The sequence below is a fragment of the Echinops telfairi genome, unplaced genomic scaffold (genome assembly GCF_000313985.2).
Source record: "Echinops telfairi isolate 266 unplaced genomic scaffold, ASM31398v2 ScPeMD7_7425;HRSCAF=8463, whole genome shotgun sequence".
Classification (NCBI taxonomy): Eukaryota; Metazoa; Chordata; class Mammalia; order Afrosoricida; family Tenrecidae; genus Echinops; species Echinops telfairi.
The window spans coordinates 6,128,074-6,148,052 of NW_022111325.1; the positions used below are offsets into that span (position 1 = coordinate 6,128,074).

Sequence of the window (19,979 nt, forward strand, 5' to 3'; positions counted from 1 at the left end):
ACGTTTCCCTGATCTATTTTGGCATCTCAACTACAGCAACGCCACTCTTCCTTCCCCAACTTAAAGCCCATCTTCTTAGGAGAAAATGGCAACAAAATCAGATTTTGGTAGGGCTGCAGTTTCTTTGACATCTATTACTGTTTTACCACCTCCATTAAGCCCATATTGTCTTCTTTCCCTTATATGAGATATTCCTTTTAAAAGTCATTCGACATTATTATTTTTTCAAAGGCCTGTGTGTTCTGCCCTTTAACCTGCCTTTTACTGTCCTGAGAAATTATAACATATGGAGGAGTACAGTGTAGCCATGAAAACTGTTGACTCCAGAACCAGCTTGCTTGGATCCCAATACTCCTGCTACTTAGCGTCTGACCTGGGACCAGTATCTTAAGGCCTTGTGTTTCAGATCCTTCATCTGTGAAAAGAAGATAAATAAGGTGCCTGTTTCATAATGTAAATATCTATAAAACCCCCGAGAACCATATCTGGAACGGAGTAACTTCTCAGGAAATAATGGCCATTAATATTGTTATTGTCCTTGAAGGACCATGTGAACTTTTGAATTTGTTCTGCGATTTTCCTTCTTCCTTATATCCTTTGAACGGGTCTTTATATAATCTGAGCTCATCAAAGAGCTCTTTATGCAGTCTCATGGGCTTTGTTAGCTGACTTCTCCTTTTTTTTAATCAGGATGACTCACGATTATTTTATTTGAGTTTCGTTTCTTAAAAGTGTCCATTCCATTAAAGAGTGGAGCTCCACTACTATTTTGCATCAGGGGCCACAGGAACATAATGCTCTTGTCTGAATCGACAGAAATTTGCTCTCCTGGCATCTGAGGTACACTGAACTGAATGTATTAACTTGTGTAATTGAACACTGACTGTATCCCAAAATAAATTGAGATGGCCTTAGGTTTGACTGTAAGACGGGGACACTCTATCATGTGTCATAATGGTTTCAGAAATGCCATAGTTCCTCTCTTCCCAATTTCCTATCACATACACATCACTATCCAGGTCTCCCTTACCGATCATAATTAAATCCTTAGCAGCAGTTTCCCCTCATTGCTTTTTCCACCTACTGAGAGATGAAGTTGTCAGCAAGGCAAGGCAAGAATTCATCAGATGTTCTGCATGAGACTTCCTGCAGATGTCCTGCTAGTTGAAGTCCCTCATCACCACTAGATTTTGCCTCTCTGCCAATTTTTGCATACAGAGAAAAGAGATTAGTGAGCTATCTATGTTCCCATCATCTTCTCAGTAAGAACCAGCATTCTAGGAAACTCTTTATCTGGTTCAAACATATATCTTTCTGAGATGCCTGAGACACCACTAGAGTTGTTTGTTGTTGTTGTTTTTTAATCTGCTATTTTTAGACTTTAGAAATATCCCTTGATATGGAGGGTCTTAAAACAACAACCACAGCATCAGTTAAAGACCATGACTCAGAATGCCTGCTAGGTCCCTCATCTGGAACACAGAGCAGAAAGCAAAACCCTGAGGATGCTGGTGGACTTCTGAGCATAGGCCTCTGATTGATGCTCAATCACCAGCGCTCTGGCGGGCCACCCAGCTGCTGCTCTGTGTCCTCCACCGGCCTACTAGCCGATGGTGTCTCATGTCAACCTTATATCAGAAAAGGATAGCTATTATAAGTATTAGCAATGTAGTTTAACTTGATTCTAAGTTCTTTGAGGGCAGGAGTCAAGTCTCTGGTTGACTTTCAACATCAAAGGAAGTCGGTGAAGTTCAGTGGAAAAGTGACATTTATTGAGAACCTGCTGTGCTTCAGACAACTGCGGTTGGAAGAAAGAGCACAAAAAATAGGAAGACATAGCCCCCACTTTCAAAAATCTCATAGGAGTACAAATGTGTCCCTGGCACACTGTGTGGTACATGCAGTGATGAAGGGCAATGCTCTGGTTATCACAGGCCACAAAGGAGAGACATCCCGGCCTAGCGAAGGGGGAAACACGGAGCGGCACGCAGGCCAGCTGGAGGGGAGGGAGAAATGTGCCTGTCAGAGGGGCTTCAGGTCAGCAGTGATGCTAAGCTAAGGTGGAACGCTTAGCAAAGGCCTTGCCATGAATAACTGTCAGCAAGTTTCTTTCTTTATTGGGAAGACACCATTATAAGGTAGAAAATGAGCCAGTTCTTCCTCTTGCTGGCAAAAATGAGCACCCTTTGGGTTTAAAAGGAAAGGAAAGGAGAAGCTCCCCCAGGAAGCTATGGTCATAAATAGGCCTGGGGCCCCGACTCTGTTATGAAAACTCACTACTATAGCATCGATTCCAGCTCACAGCAACCTTCTATAGGGCCTCCGTGGCTGGACATCTCCATGGGCGCATAGAGTCTCATCTTTCTCCCACTGAGAGCTGGGTGGGTTTGAACTGCTGACCTTGTGGCTAGTAGCCTAGTGCTTACCTGGCAGCACCACCAACACTCTTTTCCTATTATGAAAGAAGGGTGCAATCAGTCCCTAATGGGGAGCGTCTCAAAGAAGCAATCTCAGAGTCCCAAGCCTGTGGATATGCCACTTGACAAAGCATGGCAGGTCCCTGTGCCCGTGGAAGCCAGAGTTGTGGGAGAAGACACTGTGGTCTGAGTAGAGACTGGCAAGCAGTGGGCACACTGCCATGGGCAAAGTGGGAGGCAGGGCAATGGAAGTGGAGAGATGTCGGATCACAGAAGGCCGGTTAGAACAAGAAACTCCCGGGTGGCACAAATGGTCAAATGCTTGACTTGGTTGGTGCAGTTTTAGTTGGAATTAACCGGATAGCACCTTTCTTCCTTTCTCTTTTAAACTTTATTTTTCCTTTTTGTAGAACAAGCTAGGGGCATGAGTTTGACCCTGTAGGGAATGTGGACATATTGAGAGAATGGAAGCAGAGAAATGAGATGATGAGTTTTTGGTTTGTTTTGTTTTAGATATTTTACACAAAATCATTTTAGAAGTTATAGAGACAAAGGAGCTGAGAAAACAAATTAAGGAGCAGGTAAGAAACAAGAATGACCTGAACTGTGGGTGAAAGTGATGGTAGAAATGGGGAGAAAAAGATGAATTCAACAAATACATAGGTAGTAAAATCAGCAGAATGGGACAGAAAGGAGACAGACAGCGACAAAGAAGTCAATGACAACACTTGTATTGTTAGTTAAAGTGAAAAGGTATTTGGACAGTGTCTACTATATAATATGAAGCACTGGTGGCATAGTGAGTTATGGGTTGGGCTGCTAATCAAACAGTCAGTAGTTCAAACCTACCAGCTACTCCATGGAAGGAAGATGAGGCAGCCTTAGGAATCCAAAAGGGTAGCTCTATCTGTTCTATAGGGTTGCTATCAGTCAGTATCAACTTTGGAGTTGGTTGGATTACCACATAATGGATTCTTGACAGATACTTATATAAATACAGTTCATTGTCTTCATGATCATCTTTCTATCGTTGGCACTGTTACTAACATGAGAATTTAATAGGATTTTAAGAGGTTCAAATTCCCATCCAACTTGCTCATTGTGTGAACGCCGGTATGTTGCATTATCTGCGTCTTCTCTGGAATCAGTGAGCTAGAGTAGATAAATTCTAAAGTCATTTTTGTCTTTGACTTTTCTGGCAACAAATAACAGCATTTGACGAACAGATATTGGGAAGAGATCATAATTTAATGCATCTACAGGTAAATGTACGGCAAATTTAAAACAACTAACTTAAAATTAAGTTTTTGAGACAGTATTTTAAATCATCTGCACAGGGGACTGCCAGTTTTCTCTTGGTCTCTCTTGAAAATAGTTTTATTGGCATATACTCCACATGCCATATAATTTAGTTGTTCAATCCTATTAAGAAGAGTTGTACAATCATCACAATCAATTTCAGAACATTTTCTTCTCACACTCATTATTGTTAGCTCCCCATTTCCACCCATCCTTCCTTGCCATGCCCCTATGCAGTTATCAGTCCAATTGATGTCCCTGTAGGCCTTCATATATCATATCATTCCCTCATCCCCCTCAGTTATGATTTCTTTGTGGATACAAGCCTTGCCTTTCCAAAAGGTTTACAAGACCATGACATATTTTTTTGGATTCCCTATAATATCTGGCAAAGTCCCAAATAGGCACTCAAAAATTGCTTGAGCTGATGTGAATTGTGTTTCTCTTCAGGGGCTCGATTCTGATTCCAAATACTTCAAGTATTCATTCATTCATTCATTCATCTGTTCCCTCAATCAACAAATACTTACAGAGCACAAAACCAAAATGAAAAACACATGAACTGTTTACTGAAGGAGGAAACGGTGTAGCAGAGCAGATAAGATATGTGTGCAAGAAGCTATAATGTGTGCTGAGAAGTGAATGCTGCTATGGGAGAGGTACAGCTAAAGCAATACAGCTGTTAAAAGAAAAGAGTAATTACTTCCAGAGAATAGAGACGGACCCAGCTGTCTTTGGGAGGTACTATACTAGTTTGTGCCTTACCAGGGAATTCTGTAACTAAGAGCCAAGCTAGCAAGAGGAAGACGTGGAGAAGACCGACAGGGCTCAGGAATGTGCTCTGACCTGGGGCGGAGTTCTGTTAGAGTGATGCTCATCAAAACCAGTACACATGGTCAACCCCCAGCCCTCGGGTTCACAGGGCACCTATACTGGGTAGGAAGAACTTGAAATTAGAAAGGGCGGGGTTTCTCACTAGATACTTTTGAACCAGGTGACCATGGATAGCCAGCCCAATTCGCCTCATACTCTAGTTGCTTCATCTGAAATGCCTTTCAGCCTTGCGAAGACCCATGGAGACAATGATGGAAATTCATTTTGTAGCTGCAAGCTATGCAACTGTCCAAAGCACTTAAAAATATTACTTTACTTAATTTTCATAGTACACCTATAAAGTAGATGCTCATATCACACCAGCAACTTGCCCAATGTCATGTGCTAAGAAGTGCTGGAGAAGGTAACAATCGACAATTGAGCTCCAGAGCCACACTGCTTTGATTATTGAACTCTATTACCTCTTCCAGCACAGCAGCACTTTGTAAACTGTAATGTGTTATTCAGTGTGAATTATAATATTGTTCTCATGAAGTATGCCTATCAGCCCACGCTTAAAAAAAATAGAGGTAGTCACATGGTCAACCAGGAAAAGAGGGAAGACACGTCCAATATCACGACCAATCATCTTCACATTAGCTTCTTGGTGGGTTTCTCTTCTACATAGGTAAAACTGCAACTCTTCAATTATCTTAGCACTTGAATGACAATTAGGAATGACATAGCCAAGACTTTCAGTTTTACAGATAAAGATGTAGCTCAGAAGTTTGAGTGACTTGACTCCAAAAATCGAAACTCATTGGCTTCGCGTCCATTCTGACTTGTAGTGATCTGCTAGGACAGAGTAGGACTGCCACTATGAGTGTCCACGTCTGTGAAAAAAAGAATGTTGTGTCATTGGCAAACAAAAATTTTTTTGTTTTTTAATGGTTTTATTAAGGGCTCAGACAACTATTATCACAATCCATGCATACATCCATTGTGTAAAGCACATTTGTGCATTCATTGCCCTCATCATTCTCAAAACATTTGCTCTCCACTTAAGCCCCCGGCATCAGCTCCTCATTTTTCCCCCGCCCTCCCCCTCCCTTCTCCCTCATGAACCCTTGGTAATTTATAAATTATTATTTTGTCATATCTTGCACTGTCCGACATCTCCCTTCACCTACTTTTCTGTTGTCCATCCCCCAGGGAGGAAATTATATGTAGTTCCTTGTAATCGGTGCCCCCTTTCCATCCCACCCTCCCTCCACCCTCCCAGTATCGCCACTCACACCACTGGTCCTGAAGGGATCATCCGGCAAATAAAACTTTTATGAGTGAAAGCAAAGTTTTGATAGCGAGTTCTCACAGACAAGAATAAACCATCTCCAGAAAGAGTGGAGAGACACATGGTCCTACTGCTCTTAACCCCTCATCCCCTTCCTCCCATATCCTCTTGGATGTGGCAATGGCTCAAGTGTGCCTGTGAGACTGTAACTATTTATGGGTCAAAAGTTTCATCTTTCTCTCATGGGGGGACTGGGGATTTCAAACTGCTAACCTGTGGTTAGCTGCTCAACTGGCAAACCACTACACCACCAGTCTAAGGTCATACAATTGGTAAAGTGATAATGAAAGACAATTTGGTTATTGTAGAATTTAAAAGTAAAAGAAGGGATGTCTTTTAAAGCTATTGTTATCTCTAATAAAGTTTCTGTTCACGAATGGCTCTAACATTTCCTTTAAAGATCTATTCTTCAATGATTGAATTGCTTCAGTAGGTCAATGCTAAAGAAACATACCATTCATAGGGCTTCTTGGAGAAGAGAACTTAAAGTAGACCTTCATGGGTCTATTTGTATCACATCACTTGCTTTATGACATACAACGTCTAGTAATTTATCTCACTTTGCTTTCACAACATTTTAAAACTGGCTACTTCCTCCAATTGTATAAAAGAAACCCTGTCCACTATGAACAGGTTATTGCTTTTCTGTAAAGATCATTTGAGGGAGTTATCCATTATATTTGAAAATTTGAGCCTTGATGTACTTAGATTATTGTTCCAACCTGGCTGATAAACACATGTGGGGTTAATTGAAGGGCCGGGATATAAATGGCTTGGTGAGCCTCCCCTTTCTAGTTCTCAGCTCTCTTGCTTTGTGATGGTCGGACCAGGGTGCAGCTGCCTTAGCTAGTGCTCTGCTTCAGCTGGCAAAGCTCACTTCCTGCAAGACATCCCCAAGGAGAAGCCACATGGACCTACCCCGATGCAGCCCTGGGTGCTGGAGCAGCCTTGTGGAGACCCCTGCCAGCACTGAGATGCTTACACACTCACTGATTAGGCTTTCCTCCTGTGGTTGGCATCATCGCATGTGTTTTGTGAGATGGAGGAGGACTTTGTGGATTGGTGTTGGACAAATGGGTTAATGTTGGACTTGTGGGCTTGGGCAGCACTAGGTTGGGATGTTTTCTTGATGTGCACTTACCTTTTATATAAAACTCAATCTTATACATAAGAGTTTCTGTGGATGTGTTTCTCCACTGTATCCAAACTAACACATGCCTCTTGCCAATGCCCTTTTGGGTGTTTTTGACTTTGAGGGCCAGGAAACCTCAATTTACTGTGTTCCAAGGTTCTGTTACTTTGGTCTCTGTTAAGTGACTGAGCCAATCTGATAAAATAATTTAAGCTCTGTATCTGGCTGATAATGGCCCTGCATGATTCAGATAAGATGTATGCTACAACAGAAGCTTTTACGTAAGGAATTTAGGGTGCCTTGAAAGAGCCCCTAAAGAGGTGAGAACATGGGAAGGGAGTTGTAAAATAAAGCAACGGTGAACAAGGAGCAATAATAAAAACATATGCAAAGCTGCCGCTTATGAAATTCTTGATCTGTGTCAGAAAGGAAAGTTCTGAATGAGATCTCCTTAAATGTTCCTTGTGAGTCACAGAAGATCAGACTTACTTTGTTTTCCATTTCATTCCTATATTTAAATGCAACCTGAGGACAAGCTTGGGGGGTACGGGGGTTCATAACCTGTGGCTTGATATTTCCGCAAGGGGCTGTTGAGTTTAGATGGAAAGGGAGCCTCACCTTCCAGCGGGTCCGAATTGTCGTGACATCAGCAGGATCCATGAGTCGGACTGACTTGACTAACAACAACAGCAACCAATGTGTCTTCCCGAAGCCAGAAGCAGCCCCCTCATCCCTTCATCAATGAACCAACGCTTGAACCAAATGTGTCTTGAGCTTTTTCAAAATTCCAGACAGTGAGAAAGACTTGTCCAAAACAAGACCAAGTCCTTGTCTGAAAGAGAGGGTTATTCTGGCTCAGTTCCAGTTTGCTTAGACACGAAAGATATTGATTTTTGCCCATGAGCACCTGCGCTATGAGCCCCTCTTTGCCAGGAGAGAGCAGACTCAAGGGCATGGAAAATAATGCTAGTTCAATGACAGGGCTCAGGCCTACAGCCACGATTTAATCAGGACATAACCCTCTGGCCACCTCTCAGTAGCCACAAGTTCAGGATGTTGGCACAGAAATAGGTGGTGTCCATCTGGGCTGGTGATAGCACATGATCGTCCCTGAACATGTGATGAAGCAGGCGCCCAGAGCAGCCCCCAAACAGCAGGCTCTGTGGCCTTTTTTTGCTGCTGGGTAAATTTCCACTGCCATCACATAAGGAGTGGAGGGAGTAACGCCTCCAAAGGTTGTACCCCAGGACCCCAATCCTTTCTCCTTCACTTCTCCAGTCACACCCCTCCCCCGACAGCTGCTTCAGAACAAAGAGACACTCTAGCGCAGCAGGTAAAGCTCTCGGGATACAAACTCTATCTGGGTGAATAATTAAAAGTACAATTTTATTGCTTTGGCCTAGCATTTGCTGACACATACAGCAAGTCTTTATTGTCATCTCCATCCTGCTTCCCGGTTTTAGCTTTTGTTCTCCCTCCACCCAACCATCATTCTAGAGTTATTTTCTTTGCTTCTCTGGGTCAATGGAGAGACAATGTTCTTTCTGTCTTGCCCTCAGGTCGGCAGCTCATTTTGAAGCTAAAGTTATCACCCTAACTGCTGAATTTCATCGTGCTGTGTCCATAACTGATACCCCCAGATTTCCCTGGCCGTATTGATAAATGGGACAGGTAGGAGAAAACTTTAGAGGCCTGGCAAGAGTAGCAAGAGTCAACTGTTGATTAAATGAAAACATATCCCTGTCAAAGAGAGGCGGCCCCTCTCCATGACATTGCCCTGGCCACCTTCCATCGGAACTGTTTCTTCACTGAGGAATATTGTCAAACTGGCCCGCATAGATGGACACGTTAGGGACAAGACTAGTGAGGGTCTGGATCTGTATAAGCAATTGTTTTAACAATGTGCACCGAGGACCTCTAAAACAACAACCATTTTGAGTGCTTAATGTGTTTACATCATTATGCTAAACCCTTTATATGGAGTGGCTATGCGTTGGGCTGAGATCCATCTGCACGGTCAGCAGTTCAAAACCACCAGCAGCTCCTCAGGATAATTCCTGGGCTTTCTACGCCTATAATGTTGGTTTCTGAAACCCACAGGAAGTGGATATGAATCAACATGGACCCCATGGCAGTGGGAGAGCACATTGTATTTTCACAAGGACTGTAGTAGATAGAAATGGCTTGAATTTCCATCAAAAGGTAAAGGACATAAGATGATGGAAATTACTTGTCTAGCCAAGGTCATAGACCCTGCCTGCACCTGAGCTAAGATTTGAACCCAAATCATCTGACTCTCCACTCTCTCTCGACTTAATACCAGGTCCCAGCTCACGTGCTTTGCTCCAGAGTTACAAAAAGTATGAATGAACAGTAAACATCGAGTGTCTGTTCTTATGGCGTTTACATTCCAGTGGCAGAGGTAAACACACGAATACTTGCCACACATTATGATAAAGTCCATGAACAACTCAGGACTTGTTCCTGTAATAGCTTGGTCTATTTTCTTCCTGGCTCTCCCCCCTTTTAGCTATTCTGTAAATGAACTTCAAATTAACCTTCCTAAGGAAGTGCATCTCCATACTTTGGAGACTCGGAGAGCCTAAACTCTCATCAACTGGACATGTTTATAGGGCAGGGGAAAAAAGGGATGTTTGCCTTAGAAAAGTGACTATTCCAGGGAAACAAAGCCGTTGCTTTTCTCTACCAAGGGGACTCTCTTATGGAGCGCATGTAGCCAATGGCCCAAGACCTCTTATCTCTAACATTTTTTCACAAGTCTGTGTCCTAGAGGACTGCCACGTTCCAGGAACTGTTTTTGGTGCTGGAGATACTAAAGGGAATAATAAAAACACCAAGACTCTTGAAAGAAAGCCCAAGAGTTACTAAAGTGTTGAACTAATGGATTTTTCAAATACTACTGAAAGATCGAGGCTCTCTTTGAGAGAAGGAAGGAGGGAGAAGCTGTGGGCTCACAGCATCATGAAACCATGAAGAGGAAGGTAGATACTACTAGATCCGGACCACATCAAAGGGCCACATTTTCTTATTGCCAATTATTATTTTCAGACGAGTCTAGTTGTTTCCTGATCTAATGGCTGGATTCCATGATTATGTATATAGGAAGCAATTTAAGATTTTAGCTTTTTTCCCCTGCTGCAATATATATTAAACACCATTTGCCATTTTAACTTTTTTTATGTGTATGATTATTTCAGTGACACCAATTACATGAATCAGGTGGCACAACCACCACCAAAATCCATTGCCACAAACTGAAACATAATGCTTCCTTAATAATGGGTGCAATTCTCTCTTCTCCCCTCCCTCCTACTTCTGCTTATCATTGTTGTTGAGTGTAGTGGATTCCAACTTATAATGATGCCCTGTGACAGAGGACAAGTGTCCCATTTCATTTTGTCAACATTATTCAAATTTTCTGTCCATACATTTGCCTAATCTAGGTGTTCTATAATTCAGTGACCACATGCAAAAGAAGTCAAATGACTACTTCAAACTATACGCAAAAACTACCTCAAAATTGCTCAAAGACCAAAAACCCCTTAGAAGAAATCAGTCTTCAGCGTCGGATTCTTGGTTATAAAACAAAAGAACAGCTAGCTGCCAGCTTGCGTCCCCGCTTGTGTGCGCCTAATCTCAGCTGGTCTGCTAAAGACCCCCTGAGCGCCAGCCCTAGTCCCCGCGTGGCCCCATTTCTGCTCCGACAAGATGAAAGAGAAGATCATGAATCAAGAGAAACTCGCCAAACTGCAGGCACGAGTGCGCAATGGTGGGAAAGGAAATGCCCGCAGAAAGAAGAAGGTGGTTCACAGAACAGCCACAGCAGATGACAAAAAACTGCAGTTCTCCTTAAAGAAGCTAGGGGTAAACAATGTCTCTGGTATTGAAGAGGTGAATATGTTGACAAACCAGGGAACAGTGATCCACTTTAAGAACCCTAAAGTTCAAGCACCACAGGCTGCGAACACCTTCACCGTCACTGGCCATGCTGAGACAAAGCAGCTGACAGAGATGCTCCCCAGCATCTTGAACCAGGTGGGCGCAGATAGCCTGCGCACCTTAAGGAGACTGGCTGAAGCACTGCCAAAACGATTTGTGGATGGACAGGCCCCACTTGCTACAGGAGGGGATGAGGAGGATGAGGTTCCAGATCGTGTGGAGAACTTGGATGAGGCATCCAAGAATGAGGCTCACTGATTTGAGTCGGCTTCTGGGGAAGATGAACTTGAGGAAGTGACTTGGAGCTGCTGTTTTCTATGATGACTGCTTTTTAAATTTGTTTTGTGTATGGATCTGATAAAATCTAGATCTCTAATATTTTTAAGCCCAAGCCTTTCGGACTTTGCAGCTCTTTTACGTTTTTGCTTCTACATGATTCATTCTTTGCAGCAAGATACGCTGAAGAAGCCTGGGAATAAAATTTGAAACAGGTTAACAAAATTCTTTGCCTAGTAAAAAAAATACAGAAAAAAAAAAAAAAAAAAACAACCCAAAAGAACATGTGAGGAAAGAGAAAATCGACGAGTGGAGTCCCATCAAAATTTAAAAAATCTGTGTATCAAATGGCCTTATTAATAAGACACATATTGTTTACACAGACTATTTTAGAGCAATTTTAGGTTTACAGAAAATTGAGCAGAGTCCCCTTATATTCTCTTTCCTCCAACCATATTAAGCATAGTTATTTTAAATTATCAATCTGATAATTCCAAAACCACCCACAGCCATCAAGTTGATTCCAACTCACAGTGACCCTATGGGACAGAGTGCACTGCCCCTCATATTTCTTAGACTGTATGTTCTTTAGAAGGGCAGGCAGCCTCATCTCTCTTCCATACCAAGGTTGGTTGGTGGGTTCAAACTGCTGACTTCGCAGGTAGCAGCCCAATGTGTACACGATGTGCTCCCCCACGTGGAGTTCTTGGACCCTCCACAGCTTCCTCTATTATTCCCACCTTCTTTTATTGTGGTACATTTGCTACAATCGCAATGTTGACACATTATTATCAACTTAATTCCACAATTTACATTGTGGCTCAATCTGGGTATTGTACAATTCTATGAATTTTGACATATGTATTCTTGGATATAATGTTCTGTTTCTGAAATAGTTTCTTTCTTTGATTTCTAGTTTGCTAACTAAGTGTCTATGGATCTGTCAGCTCATGATCTGTACCCCGACCATACTCACTCTAGCATGAGATCATCAAGGACATCCTTCATTTCTGTCACGTTTTTTTAATTTTTAGAATTTCCTGGTGCTTAGCATTTAAATTTTTCTGCTCACATTGCCCACCTATTCTTGGATGCCGTCCGCTTTTCCATGAGGACATTTGAGATGCTGTTGATGCGGTTGCTTTAGGTGCTTGTCACATGGGCACACTACCGTGCTTTGTATGCTACTGAGATGCTAGAAGCTATGTCATGGGTGTTTTAAATAGTCAGCATATTAGGCATAGTTGTTTTGAACTATCAATCTGATAATTCCAAAATCTTGCCATATTTCAGTCTGATCCTGATGCTGTCTTTGTCTCTTCAAGTGTTTTTTTTTTCTTTTAGCATTGCTTTTAATTTTTATTTTCAAGTCAGACATCATTTATCGAGGGAAAGGAATTGTGGTAAGTAGTGTCAAGTTTTATGTTTACATGACTAAGTGTCGAATGGTGTTTCTCCTTTGCTGTAGCCGGGGTGTCAGAGGTTCAAATCTCCTCTCATTCGTTTGTGTTAATCTTTGTGTTATCTTTAAATTTCCCTAGAAGCTCCTTCTTAAATAGAATCTGATTTTTGAAGTCATTTTAGCTATTGTTAGATACAAATCTACGATTATAGGAGTCTGACTGACGTGGTTCTAAACTTTGAGGGGAGGGGAAACATTCTGTAATTTCTAGGATTAAACCTCAATCTTTTAGTGAGCCTATGTCCCTGGGCTATGACCTTCAAAAGTCCTTCTTGGCTTCTAGGTTCCCCTTTTAGGTAATGCAGGAAGGCTAGAGGAGACTGGTGTTGGGTTTTCTGCTCCTCAAATCAATTAGACTCTGGGAAAACTCATCTAGGCTTAGGCTTTGGTCAAACAATTTCTTTGAGAGAAGCCCTTTATTAAGAAGAACAGAATGCTCTGCTCATATTTCCAGATGTTACACTTCACTTGCCACGCGGGAGGGGATTATTCTCTGAGAACTGGGTGGGGCTTATGGACGTAACACTCACCTAAGTGTGCAAATACCTCTAAGACTGAGCCTCCAGGGTTGTTAACGTTCTAACTAGTCTACACCGAGCCTCCAGCAATTATACAATTTAGAGTTTAAGTGTTGGCACCAGTAAGGACTCCATGGGCAGGTTGCTACTCTTGGTTTTCTGTTCTGAGTAAAACGTGCGCCTTGCTATCTGACTCTGCAGTTTGGGGGGCGGCTCAGCTCTCTCGGGGATCTAAAAGGAGTTGGTCGTTTTCAGTTTATTCCACTTTTCTCTTGAGGGAATGAGGATGGTGACTCCCAAACGCTCTCTGTTGGACTTGGAGACTCACATTACTTTTAATGCTGGTGAGTCAGTGAGGTGGAAAGTTCTGGTTTGGAAGCCAGTTACTGCAGGATCCAAATCCTGACTCAGTTGACAAGTAGTTGTTTGATCTTGGGCAAGATCCCTGCACTTTCTGAGCAGATTTTTTCCTTATCCACAACTGCTTCAAAGATTGAGCTTAAGTGATAGAGGATATGATAAATGTCGCCATATGTAGAAAAATCAAGTAATTGTTAGATCATTTCACTTTTTTATTCAGTCTTACAGGGGCTTGAATGGGGAAGTCATGTTGAAAACGGTGAAGTAAAACATAAAAGAATAAGACCAGAAAGTGTGCATTCCTTGAATACTGATTATAAATGACAGAAATTTAAACCAAACTCGATTTCAAAAAATAATGAAATAATGCAATTGTTCATATACATGGGGGGGGGGGGGGTGTATCAGCATGAGGTAAGGTTGGATTTAGGCACTTAAATGAAAACATTAGGAGTCTTTCATTGAATTTATTCACTGTTATTCTACTGTATCATCCCCAGCCCCCTCCCCAACCCCCAAGGTAAACACTCTCTGGTTCGCAGTAAAAATGGTCTGGCCTCACTGGGCTTACATGGTCTGTCCTCATCGCTGTCCAAGTCCATTCTGATTTGTATTGATTCCACATGTTTCAGAGTAGAACTGAGCTCCTGTGGTTGTGTTTTTTTAAAAGTGGATCATACCACTGGGTGGATTCATCCTATCCACCTTTTAATTAGGATTTAAGAACAATCTGTTTATACTACCTAGAACTCTAGTGGTGTAGGGGTTGTGCAGTGGGTTGATAACCACAAGGTTGGTCGTTTGACACTCCCAGCTCTACTGCGTGGGCCACAGGAGATTTGCTGCTCCTGTAAGAGTTACCATCTCAGAAACGTACAGGAGCAGTTCCACCCTGTCCTATAGAAATCACCTCTGTGTCAATGAGTGATGGTAAACACACGTTTCAAGTGGCTGCAATTTTGAAATAGAGAAGCCCAGGACTCACATAAATTCCTGAAAACCCTATCCCTTTTTCGGTCATATGACCATCTCTTAATTAATTATCAGGCTAGAGATTTGGGTCGATAGATAACTATGGTAGATCAACTTGGACAGCTTGCCCAGCATGGTGGTGAGACTTCATCTTTTCCAATATTCCCAGATGCAAAGGATACATGTTGCCAGCCAATAAATTCCATTCCTTAGTGGAATGGAATTTGAGGTTGTAGGGTATGTATTAGGTGCTAACCACAAGGTCAGTAGTTCAAACCCATCAGCAACTCTGTCGGAGAAAGATGAGTCTGTTTGCTCCTGTAAAGATTTACAGACCTCAAATTCTATATAGGCTATCAGTAATACAAATTAATGGCAATTTTTTCCTTTCCTCTTGGTTTTAATTTCTAGAAAAGCAAAATAGTATTCCCAAAGAACAAGCTTTCATGAAGGAAAACAACAACAACAAAAATAATGTATGTAACTAGAAATGAGATGTAAATTCAAAATATGCAATAAAGTAGCTGATACTTATTGAGATAAAAGTCAATAAGGATACTGTTTTTTTTTTAGCAATTCTCATTATAATAAACTGAACTTGTGACATATCTCTAAAAATACTTGAATCAATTGTGAATGTCATTGAATTTTTTACTGTGTTTTATGATATGTGGGTCCCTCTAAATTGTGGAGGCTAAGGCAGGAAACTTTTTCGGTTTTCGAATTTATTTGAAAACACAAAGCTGCTTCTTCCATTGAGATCTAGTGTTCATTGGTAGCCTACGAACAAAACCCCCTAACATTCACTCTTAAATGTAGTCCCTTTTACTCCCCCAGAGAAATGCCTTTCTACATGGCTATGCTTTACACTCAAAATAAAAACAAATTGTATCCAAATACCATGAAGTTTATGGATTGTGGCACCTTGGGATGGAAACTATCTATTGAGAGGAGAAATTTGAATGACAGAAGCTCTTGGGGCAGAAAATGCAAGCTAATTAACTTGTCAAATTCTTATTGTTAGATAACATGAATACAGTAGGTTCTTGCATAAAAGATGATCATTTCCCAGGAGTGCTAATTGTCCATTTTTCTGGTCTCTGTGCCTTCTAGTTTGTGAGTCCAGAGAGACTCGCCATCACAGGTTGCACAAAGCAGATGACAAATGTTTGACAATATTAAAAAATCTTATTATTCTTAAGCTTAGACATTTATAGTCATTAATATGTATACTATTTACAAAACATGGCATTTATTCTTTATATTGGCAAATAAAAGAATATTGAACTTAAAAATGGACAGCAGTTTTCTATTATAAAGATACTCAATATAACCTCAGTAGTGTTCTAAAATATCATATACACTTTTCAGCTGTTCATTATAATTCATATCCTTCTTTAATTATAAGACATTCAAATATTTTAGGGGAAAAATAACTTGCAAACAAATAATCTTATGTGTAAAAAATTATTTTAGTTTAATTTAAATCTGTAATAAAAGTATGTTCCAGTTTTACACCTTTTGAATAAAAAGACATTTCAAAATATTAGATTAGTGAAAATCAGAACAGGTCAAGAATATGATGAAACATGAAAAAGAGGAGAAATCCAACATCAATATCTAAACAAAACACCTTGAACAACTAGGAAAAGGGCACCAATATACACCTTTCAACAGAAGAAGAAAATATATCATAAGTAATACTGCAGAAATAAATGAACTGAAAAACAGAAAAAAATGGGAAAAAATCAACAAAATAAGAAGTTACTCTTTGACAGGATTAACAAAATTGGCAAAATTAACAAGGGGAAGGAAAGAGAAGCTGCACATATCAAGAATTAGAGATGAAAAGGACAACATCACAATCGATACAAAGGAAATAAAAAGAATCATAATACATTACTACAAAGACTGTAATCCAATGAATTTGATAATTTAGACGAAATAGAAAATACCTGGAAATACACCATATACTTAAATTAACTCAGGCAAATGTAGGAAATCTGAACAGACCCATTACAAAATAAGAAATAGAGGCCATGAAGAAACTTCCAATCAAGAAAATCTCAGGACAAGATGGCATCACAGGAGAATTTTACCAAGTATTCAGGGAAGAGCTGTCACTAGTTCTACACACACTACTCTAGAATATAAAATAGGAAGCAAATTTCCAAGCTCATTCTATGAAGTGGGTGTAACCTTGATACCAAAACTAAGCAGGATTCTTCAAAGACTGAAAACTACAGAATAATATCCCTCATGAATATAAATGCAAAAATTCTCAACTAAATAGAATCCAACAACATATCGAAAATATAATTCATCATGACCAAGTGGGATTCATAGGGATACAAGGATGGCTCAACATTAGAAAACCAATCAATGCAATCCACCATATAAACAAGACAAAGAATAAGAACCACATTATCATATCAATAGATGCAGAGAAAACATTTGACAATATCCAACACCTCATTCTGACAAAGAAAAAAATCCAATAAAATAGGAGCAGAAGAGAAATTCCTCAAATTAATAAAGGCCACATAGGAAAATCTAACTGCCACCATCAGACTCAACAGGGAAAAGCTGAATGGGTACTACTCAAGGATGGAAATGAATTGCCGCTAGGAAATATCCAAGGATGCCTCTTATCACTGCTCTTCCCAACATCATGTTGGAAATCCTAGCCATTAGACAACAGAAAGAAATCAAGGAAATACAATTGGGCAAAGAGGAAACTCTTTATTTGTAGACTGTTGAAAACATTTGAAGGAGTCGGTGAAGTAACAGGATATAAGATTAACAAGCAGAAATCAATTGGATTGCTATATACCAGTAAAGAGAGCTCTGAAAAAGACATTTTAAAAATACCATTTAAAATAGTCACACAAAAGAAATACTTAGGAATACAGTAAATCTGATGAAAGAAACAAAAGACCAGTGTAATGAAAACTGCAGAACATTATTACGAGAAACCAAATGAGACACACAGGAATGGAAGAATAACTGTGTTCATGAGTAGGAATGCTTAATATTGTGAAAATGTCGATATTACCTACAGCAATCTACAAAAACAACACAATTCAGATCCAAATCTCAACTTCTTGCTATAAAGAAATGGGAAAAAATAATGACCAACTTTATAAGGGAAGAAAAGAGACCCAAGACCTCGGTAAAAAGAAGGAAGTAGGAGGTGCTGTACACCTTACCCCCCAGCCTACTACACAGCCACAGTAGTCCAAACAACCTGCTGCTGCTACAACGTAAGTACACAGGACGATGGAACAAAATAGAAAACTTGGAAATAAAAGCATCCACCTACAGAAATTGACATTTTTCCCCAAAGGACCCAAAACCAATAAAGGGGAAAGGAACACCATCTTCAACAATTAGTGTTGGAAATGTTGGATCTCCACTTGCAGAGGAATGAAACAGAACTCAGATCTCACCCCCCCACACACACATGAACTCTGGATAGATTAGAGACCTAAATGCAAACTCCAGAGCTATTAGGATCATCCAGGAGAAAACTGGGACAAATGCACGGTTCCTATGGTGGGGCACGCATACACCGAACCAAAATTCAAACTCACTGCCATTAGGTAGATGCCAACTCATAACAACCCTATCGGGCAGGGTGAAACTACTCCCTTTGGATTTCAGTCTTTAACTCTTTACTGAGTAGAACGCTGCCCCATCTTTCTCCTGGGAGCAGCTGGTGGTTTTGCACACATGATCACTATGCCACCCGGGGCTTCTGGAGCATACAGACTACCAAATATAATAAAGGAGGCACACACACAGTGGTAGACAAAATAGATGACTGCGACCCACTAAAAATAATACAGTATGCACATCAAAACACTTCATCGAAAGAGTAAAGTGAAAGCCCACAGTGGGGAAATAAAACGTTAACTATGACATAATGGACATGGGCTAATTGCCAAAATCTTTAGAATTTTGCAGCACCTCAGTAGGAAAAACAACAACTAATCCAATTAAAAGTGGGCAAAGGACATGCATAGGTAATTCTCAAGGGATGCCACTAGAATGGCTAACAGACATGAGGAAGTGCTCACGATCACAAGCTATCGAAGAGATGCAAATCAAAGCAACAATAAGAGATTACCATAGACCCATGGTGATAGTCCAATTAAAAACCCCCCAAACAAACAAACAAACAAACAAAAACCAGAACAACAGAACAACAAATGCTAGAGAGGGTGCAGAGGGATTAGAACTCTTATACACTGCTGGTGGGCTTGTAAACATGTGTAGCCATTGTGGAAAGCAATATAGTGCTGTCTGAAACAACTGGGAACAGAAATCCCACATGACCCAGCAATACCTCGGCTGAGCATATACTCCAAAAAAGAAGAGATGAAACGCAAAGATGCGTATATGATCCCATGTTCATTACAGCACAGTTCAAAATAGCAAGAAGTTGCCCATCAGCGAAAGAATGGAAAAAGAAATTCTGGTACATACACACAATGGAATGCTATGCATCCCTTAAAAACACCAATGAAACCATGAAACACCTCATGATAGGGAGGGATATGAAAACCATTATGCTGAGTGAAATTAGTGAATCACAAAAATATTGTAGGAGTCATCAACCCACCACTATAAAGATAAAGGCCAAAACAAAGTCAGGCTTCTGCACTCAAGCCTGGTAGTCTTCTGATCTGATCTTCCCAAGCATGTAGGTAGTGAGCCTGCCTAGTGCCCAGGAACCAAAAATCACACCTTTTATTTGTATATCTTAAGACAATAACTGGATGAATGATTACCTAGGAGCACGGCAGGGGAAACCTTCGGGGTATGCTCGTTACATGTTGGGCTTCAATTCCCAAAGTCAGCAATTCGAAGCCACCTGCCAATTTGAGGGAAAGAAACAGGGCTTTCTACTCCATTAAAGAGTTACAACCTTAGAAATTCACAGAGGCAATTCTATTGTGTTCTCTGTGACACAATGAGTCACAGTGACGGTGAGTCTGAGAGACAGGACTGGGGTGCTGCAGGAAAATGGGCAGATAACAACAAGTACCACAAATGAGAAAAAATTCTGAAATTGAATTGTGGTGATGATTTCACAATGCTTCGTGAGATAATTGAACAGCTGAATTGTATGATATGTGAATTATTTGCCAATAAAACTATAAAGAATTCACATTAAATACGTGATGAAAGGTAAAATTAAATATTTGGACTCATAAGAGGCAAAAGGCTGAAAAAAAATGGAAGAGAGGATAAACTGTTTAGAATTGTAAGCAATAAAAGTAAACACACTTCTGCTATGCATGACCCTAATAAAATTTATGATTAGGACATTAAAAACATCATTAAATAAAGATTTTAGTTATATATGAAAACAATGCACATGAGCAGGAAAATTATTCTCATCCAATTTTAACTT

General features: G+C 40.6%; 1 protein-coding gene across 2 annotated transcripts; it reads left to right on the plus strand.

Moving 5' to 3' along the window:
* Nucleotides 1–10,741: 10,741 nt before the first annotated feature.
* LOC101656642 (transcription factor BTF3-like) lies at nucleotides 10,742–11,382 on the plus strand. 2 transcript variants are annotated; one of them, XM_045298516.1, is made up of 2 exons: nucleotides 10,742–11,128; nucleotides 11,177–11,382. In XM_045298516.1, the coding sequence occupies exons 1-2, from the start codon at nucleotides 10,742–10,744 to the stop codon at nucleotides 11,228–11,230; spliced, it is 441 nt and encodes a 146-aa protein (XP_045154451.1). In that variant the 3' UTR covers nucleotides 11,231–11,382. The 2 variants fall into 2 exon arrangements, with proteins under 2 accessions (XP_045154451.1, XP_045154450.1); XM_045298515.1 differs by having other exon boundaries at nucleotides 10,742–11,382.
* The last annotated feature ends 8,597 nt before the right edge of the window (nucleotides 11,383–19,979 follow it).

Excerpts from the sequence above, each read along its gene's own strand:
- LOC101656642 (XM_045298515.1), top strand. The coding sequence starts at position 10,742 with ATGAAAGAGAAGATCATGAATCAAGAGAAACTCGCCAAACTGCAGGCA.